Source organism: Coenobita brevimanus, chromosome 102 (assembly GCF_032717465.1).
Source record: "Coenobita brevimanus isolate Jiangsu-jjx chromosome 102, ASM3271746v2, whole genome shotgun sequence".
Classification (NCBI taxonomy): Eukaryota; Metazoa; Arthropoda; class Malacostraca; order Decapoda; family Coenobitidae; genus Coenobita; species Coenobita brevimanus.
This window is the reverse complement of record NC_137055.1, coordinates 34,951,552-34,959,286: the sequence shown is the minus strand read 5'-3', so window position 1 is coordinate 34,959,286 and position 7,735 is coordinate 34,951,552. Positions and strand designations below refer to the sequence as shown.

At 46.2% G+C, this 7,735-nt stretch overlaps 1 protein-coding gene across 1 annotated transcript in view; it reads left to right on the top strand.

Annotated features, from left to right (window-relative positions):
• Positions 1-6,622, top strand: part of LOC145415459 (uncharacterized) — a 110,941-nt gene extending 104,319 nt beyond the window's left edge. The window contains 7 exon segments of the mRNA XM_080284734.1: positions 1-86; positions 448-482; positions 552-815; positions 1,664-1,740; positions 2,381-2,510; positions 4,987-5,219; positions 5,663-6,622. The exon segment at positions 1-86 is cut by the window's left edge and continues 13 nt beyond it. Of these exon segments, the coding sequence (XP_080140860.1) occupies positions 1-86; positions 448-482; positions 552-815; positions 1,664-1,740; positions 2,381-2,510; positions 4,987-5,219; positions 5,663-6,622 (1,785 nt within the window).
• The last annotated feature ends 1,113 nt before the right edge of the window (positions 6,623-7,735 follow it).

Below are 7,735 nucleotides of genomic sequence, written 5' to 3'. Positions count from 1 at the left end.
GTCACCAGGTCACGACCTCACCATCACGACGTGGAGATGACTGAACTCTGCTCACCCAGACGCTTCCATTCATATGAAGAGTACAGGTGAGGCACAGCTCTCGAGTGGCACGTTAGTAGTGATAGATAGGTCAGGTATGATGGTAATGGTACAATTAATTAGGTAGCTCTATAATGCTTGCAATGTTAGTAGTTCAGAAAATAAAAATTGGGTAGTAATAATAGTATTATTTGTAATACTGTATTGAAGTTCGTTAGTAAATAGTTGGTTGTATCAGCATAGTGGGTATAAACCTGTGATAACCTACCTTTTGTAGTTTACACGACTGTGGTAGTTATCTGTTGCAGCAGGTGGCATCATGAATATTAACGCATTTTCCCCTTGTAGGAATAGGTGTAGTACCCACATGCCGTGACAAGGCTCTTACATCTTTACTTTCCCCAGCAGCAGTCGACTTACAGTGGACAGTGGTCCAGCCAGCGGTGGTGTGGTGGTGGAGACACCAGCTGAGATAGCAACCTCGTCTGGGACCCGCTACTCTTGGCGGGGAGTGCCGGTCAGCGGTGAGGCAGTTACCACGGCAGCGGAGATCGCCAGCTCCTCGCGACACACGTGGCGAAGCAGCACGGGAGGCTCGATGCGGAGACAGTCGTCCCTGGAGAGTGGGGAGCTGGAGGATTTGATGGAGAACCGCAGACACGTGGAGCAGCGACGTCTTCTCCTACAGGCGGACTCCACCACGCCGTCAGATGAAGATGAGGAACCTCGGAGCAAAGTGCGATACAATGATATGGGATCACTAGAGCAGGTGGGTCACACACACATTGTGTGAACAAAAAAACATTACATGAACTGCCGTAAACATGATCTGGAAGACCTTCTGGGAAGTTACATGCAAGACCGTATGTGCAATTCTTTTTTATCCAGAAAACTTTAGGAACACGTCTTTGCGATCAGGAAGATTTTATCCTCTTCACTGTGATGATTTCTTGATTAGTTTACTCTTCCTGTCACCAGGCGATGTTATCCAGTTTATGGGAGACTTGTTGATATAGAAGGATAACCTTCATTAACCCTTCCCAGCTTGAGGGAAATCGTGTGGTAATAACTTGAGAAGAATGAAAATTGTCATCGTATTGAAGGGGTTAAAAGCAGTCCTGTGTGACCCAAATAGCCACAGGGACCAGTTTAGGTGGATTTCAGGCACCATATTCACAGACACCCTGAGAGTCAATTACCAGTCGTTAATCGGCTCGGTTTTTTTCAAGAAGAACAAGGGACAGGGCCAAATTCTGTCTTCTCTTTCTGAATCATCCTCCAAAAGCTAATCTTAGTTACGGCAGGACATTGATCGTAAGTCTGTGCGTTAGTCCGGCCCTTAGATTTACCTCAGATTTAAATATAACCAGGCCTATTATATTCTTACTCTGACATGGCCCAGAGTATCGTCCCTGTGCAGTTTATTTCACGTACCACAGTGGCAGAAAAGCTTCTACTACGGCTCTACATCCTTTCCACATTTGTTCGTGATTGGCATCTTGTTCTAAATTTAATCTGTTTTTACGAATTATCATTCAAGGGGGAGAGATGGCAGTTTTAGGCCAGGTTAGAGTAAAATGACTATACTCTAAAACTTGCTTGACCATTAAAACTTTGACTTGGTTTCAGGTGAATGAAGAGATGGCAGACCTACTAGACGATCCAGCTGTAGCCTCCACACACAGCCAAGAGAAGATCAAGGTGAGAAGCTAATGTATTCTCCTTGATTTTTAGTCCCCAGAGCCATTAATGATGTATATGGATGGGATTAGACTACGTTCCAGGGCTATTTATTGTATATTTGGGTGGAGTCAGGCTACTTTCAGGTGACTCTACACTGAATGACAAGCCCAAATGGTTCCTTGTAGCCCAGGAAACCATCTCTTACGTTAGGTGATAAGTAAAATGGACGCCGTGGTTTAGTAAATTCAGTAAATTAAGACATTCCAGCAGGATGTGTCCCATTAAGATGTAAGGCCAAGAGATGGATGGGGTTTATTGCTCCCGAAATGCTATCTGGGCAAGCAACTGATGTCTCTTGCCCTAAATGTCTAGACTGAGAAGCCTAGCCATGGGTCCTTATGCTTCTGATGGAGCAATAAAGGCCTGGACAGTGCATGACTAATTGAATATATGAACCTGTGCAAACCTCCCTCAACCCCCTTCCAGTCCTGTGAAAGGAGACGAATGAACTGCAAGAGAAAGACATCTTCAACCTGCAGTGCACTGGGTTCACTTTCAGATGAGTTTGAGGCAACAGCAACACCAGCACCAACGAAGACAACTCCCATTAACATCTCACTGATTTCCCCAGTCATTAATACATTCTCGTCTTCCGCAGGTGCAGTGTCAGGCCCTGTGGCGGCTGCGAACCACCCTGGAAGAGGAGGACCCCGAGGAGCAGGACTCAGACTCAGGCCGCATGGAGGTGCACAGCTCCCCCGATAGGCATTCCCCTGGCCGCGCATCAGGTGGGACAAGGCATGACATATTTGGGACAGACCAGGTCATGGTAGGCCATTTCTGGAGGTTGACACGGACAAGTAGGGCAGGATAGTAATTGCTGGCCTTCCACAGGGGCATGGTGAAGCAGATTAGGTCATGTTAGGTCGTTTCTGGAGGTCCTCGGAGGGCAAAGCAGGGCATATTAGGGGCAGGCTAGGTCATGTTTGGTCATATCTGTTAAGGCTAGGTAGGGATGAATGAGGTCAGTCCTGTAAGAGATAACCCTTGCATGTAATTAGTATGGACAGTGTGACAATACAGTATCAGTATCCAAATGGTATAATGTCAAGGGTGCCTGGCGCATAGGAGGGTTGCTGAACTATAGTGAACAAACTGTCTTTTCATGTACATAAATAAATAAATAAATAAAGTAAGTAAGTAAGGTTACGTCAGATGAATACGGTGAAAGCAACACCAGAGGAAAGTGACATGAAGTTTCAAAAGTCGATCTGGACAATGTGATATACCTATATTTAGAAAACAGGAAAAAATAGAAAGGGCCATATTAATGAAAGGAAGAGAGAGGTGAAAAGATTAGTAAGAGAGAGTAAGAAGAGAGTGGATCAGGAATTTGGAAGGAATTTGAGTGTAAAGTGGAGGGACTGTAAGAAAATGTTCTGGAGAGAAGTGAAAAGAGTAAGACAGGGTGGAAGTGAAGTTAGCAGGGGAGTGAAAGATAAACATGGTAGATTACTAGTGGAGAAGGGAGAAAAAGTGAGCAGATGGAGAGAACACTTTAAGGAATTGTTGAACGTAGAGGATGGAAGTAATGCGAGTATAAGTGGCTGGGGAATGGCTGGGAGAAGGAGGGAGGTGAGAAGACAGGTAGAAATCAATAGGATAGAGGTTGTGGAAGCAATGAAGAAAGTTAAATCGGGGAAAGCCCCAGGAATTGATGGAGTGTGTGGTGAGATGCTGAAGCATGGGGGAGAGATAGTAGTAGAATGGATGTGGAAGATGTGCAGATTGGCCTGGGAGGAAGGTAGAGTCCCGGAGGATTGGAAGTCAGGTATAATTATTCCCTTGTACAAAGGAAAAGGGGAAAAAGAAGTGTGTGGTAATCATAGGGGCATTTGTCTTCTTAGTATAATAGGAAAAGTGTATGGTAGGATACTTATAGACAGAGTTAGAGAAAGAACAGAGAAATTAGTTGGAGAAGAACAGGGAGGCTTTAGGAAGGGAAGAGGTTGTGTAGATCAGATATTCATTCTTAGATCTTTAGTGGAAAAGTTTCTAGAGAAGGGAAAGAAGTTGTATGCGGCTTTCATGGATTTGGAGAAAGCATATGACAGGGTGGATAGACAAGGATTGTGGAAAGTGTTAAGAATATATGGAGTAGATGGGAAGTTGTTGAATGCTGTGAAGAGTATGTATGATGGTGCTAAGGCTGCAGTGCGTGTGGATGGTGAACTAAGTGAATTTTTCTCTTTGAAAGTTGGTTTGAAACAGGGATGTGTCATGTCTCCATGGTTGTTCAATCTGTACATGGATGGGGTAATAAAAGAGGTACAAGGTAGGGTAGTGGATGTTGGAGTGGCCCTGGTGAGAGAGGATAGTGTTTGGAAACTCCCTGTACTGTTGTTTGCAGATGATACTGTGTTGTTGAGTGAAGATGAAGGGGAGCTGCAAGGCTTCGTGGATGAGTTTGAGAGAGTGTGTAAGAAACGGAACCTAAAGGTGAATGTAGGGAAGAGTAAAGTGATGGTCTTTGAGAGAGGTGAAGTCAGTGAATGTATAGCGAGGTTGGATGGTGAGGAATTGGAAAATGTGAGTACGTTTAAGTATTTGGGTAGTGTGATGAGTAAGGATGGAGGTTTGGAGGGTGAAGTGCTTGAAAGGGTACAGCAGGGAAGAAAGGTTGCTGGTTCCTTGAAAGCAGTGATAAGAAACAGGGAAGTGAGCATGGAAGTAAAAAGTTACTACATGACAGTATTGTGATACCAACTCTAACGTACGGAAGTGAAGCTTGGACGTTGTTGGAAGGACACAAGTCAAGAGTGAGAGCAGTGGAAATGAGTTATTTAAGAGGAGCTTGTGGAGTCACGTGGAGAGACAGGCTGACGAATGAGGATATAAAGGAGCGTTGTGGTGTTGATGTGGATGTGATAGGAAGCGTTGTGAGGAACACACTGAGGTGGTTTGGCCATGTGGAGAGGATGGAGGGTGAAAGACTGACGAAGAGAGTGTATGTGAGTGAGGTGGAGGGTGGAAGAGGGAGGGGGAGACCGAGGATGAGATGGAGGGATGGGGTGGAGAGGTATATGAGAGAGGGGGGTGTGAGTTGGGAGCAGGGTAGTGAAATGGCGGGGGACAGGGCGACTTGGAGGCGATTTGTTTGTGGCCACCCCAAACGGGATTGAGGCGTCTGGCAATAGATAGAATAGATATTAATGAAGGTAAAATCAGTATCAGAGGAAAAGTAACGTTATTCCTCCTTGCCAGATCTAGACAACGTGACGAGTGCCACCAGCCACACCACGTCATTTGAGAGCAACACGGACGCCATTGTGGGTGGTGAGGGGGGCGTGGGCGGAGGTGAGGAGGCGGAGGTCGGTGGATCGGAGGTGGTAGAGGCGGAGACAGGGCAGGAGGACTTGGCAAGACACCCCATCACCCTGCCGTCTTCAGAGGCACGGCGCACGTCATACAGAGCCATCCTAGCCAGCAGACTCAAGGTACAGGAAGATTGACTAGGATAATGTACTGTCATGAACAACACACACCAACACTCCCCTGACACCGTTATGTGTATGAACGTTTCGCATTCCCTCGAAATGTCAGAGCACTTTCCGTAGGCTTTTCTCTGTGTACTTCATCTTGCTGTGTGATCCAGATATTTAAATAATATGTGTAAAGCCATACATCTCCGCAAAACCGCAGGGAAGTGCCAGTGAACATTTAACTATGGTAGTACAGTTTTGTGCAATAGCTGCATCATTGTGACAACTTTCTCCTTAATGGAAGAAAATAATCTGACACTTCATTTGCATACATGCATGATTTTATCTGGCATCATAGGTCTGCTCATTCAGTTTTACCGGGCAGTATGCTCTGTGTTCAGTTCTGCTTTTATATTCCACTCGCTGGTCTTTAACCAACTTTTTCCTTATTGTTGCAGCAACTGGACGCCTCCTCCAAACCGCCACTGTCTTCAGAAAACAGCTTTGATTCAGTGGACACTGAATGCTCTTCAACCACAGACCTCAGTCGACCGGAAGTGCTAACCACCAGCTTTGACTCCACCACGGATTGCCCAACGGACTCCACCAGCGACACCCACTCCCACCGACTGCAGCAAATGAAGGCAGACAGTGGGTACAGGAGTCTTGAGGCCAACAACAGTCGCCCGCCCAAGCTGAGCAAGAAACAGATCCACTTTGTTGAGGACAGTCTGGAGTGTCATGAGGGGGATGCTGAGAGAGACCGGAGTCGAGAGAGACGCTATAGAGACCCAGAGGCCTTGATTGAGTACTTAGATGATGCGGGTGACCCTCAGAGTAAGCGGGAGAGAATAAGGAAGAGTGTGGCACAATTGGAGCGGCGCTGGAGCAAGTCTCAGGCCAAGAAACGACGAGAGACACTTCGGGAACGTCACGGCTCTTTAGACACCGCCCTGGGTGGGACGATAAGTGGGCCTCTGGTGGGCGTTGGCGGGTCTTTGGAAGGTGACGCCACGACTACAGACGAACTCAGCGGCAAGCGATCAGTCCTGGCAAGATTTTTACGAACACACCGCTACCCGGCTGCTCACTACCGCTTGTTGCAAAGAGATTACTCCATTGATGAGAAGTCCGATCGTTTGTTTAAGGAATTCAGTCGCACGGAAGTCCCTCTCGAGTGGGAGCCGGTCGGACGCAGGGGCACCAGACTTTACTCCAGCCGTCGCCTTCACCGTCACCTGGATGCCGAGGGGTCACCCAGGTCCCATCGGCGGAAACTCTCGCCCCAGGACTCCATTGAGGAAGAGGATCAAGTAGCAGCAGCACTGTGGGAGGGTGACCTGTCCCGCCCTGAGAGTCTGGCGGGGTCCATAGCCGGTGAGGATCCAGGCTTCACACTGGCGGAGGAAGTGGAGTGAGGAACTGTATTCTCACTGACAAAACCAAACAAATGTAGGGTCTTATTCTGCGTGGTTTTGGAGATATTGTAACGCCTTTGTTTGTTGGTGATTTATTCTGATCCAAACCACAATATCTTCTTGTATGTTACTGATGCAGACTATTTCGATATTAAAACAATATAATATACAAGAGAGTGTTAACGAGAAATATAGAATGGAGAATAAATCGCTGAGAAAGAGGTGTTACGAAGCCTTCTCTGCCACATAGAATACAGCGACTACTCACAACAGCTCCACCATCAAGAATAAAGAAATAATAGCCCTGTTTAACCCCTTCATGACGATGATGTATTACTCAGTTCACTCTCACCAACACCAGACGATTTTATCAACTTGGGAAGGACCTGGAGGAATGGAAGAGTCAGGGAAGGCTGCATCAAACCCCTCTAGTTCGAAAAAAATCTCCTCTTAGCTGAATGAAATGGTCTGGAGGTTCAAGAATAAAATAAAGCAGAATACATCATTAGAGTGAAGGGAGTTAAGGGGAGCAGAGTGACCCCCAAAACCACACACACAAAAAAAAACTTCAGTGACTTTTAAGTGAAATAATGCCAAACGATTTACAGAAACTCGAACGCAAAGTGACCGCTGTAGGAAGTGGAATTTGACCCATGCATATAATAAACCAGCCACTTTAATCCCCTCTCGCCAAGGTAAACTCAAAGGTCAGGGGGCAGGTGGTGGTGTGGTTGAAAATGTAATCCAGTGCAGCCTAAAGTGAATGCTCCACTTTTGAGAGAGGGGTGGAAACTGTGTCCTCTTTGTCTCTCAGTCCCCCTCCCCTCCCCCTTCAGCTTCCCTCCCCTTCCCCTCATCGAGACAGTCGCATATCTCTCTTAATATCTCGTCGACCTAGCTTATCTTTTATCAGTAGTTCTTCTTTTGAGAGGTGATGGTGATAGTGACTGTTATTAGAATGGCGTAGTAGATAAGAAACAATGATACTCAATGAACCAGAAGATAAAGAGGAAATGATGAAAATACATAACAAGTTGCCTGTTAGAAAATATAAGAGATGAGGACAAATAAAAGATGCATTGACAGGCACGAAACAAAGGGTAGTGAGTAAGT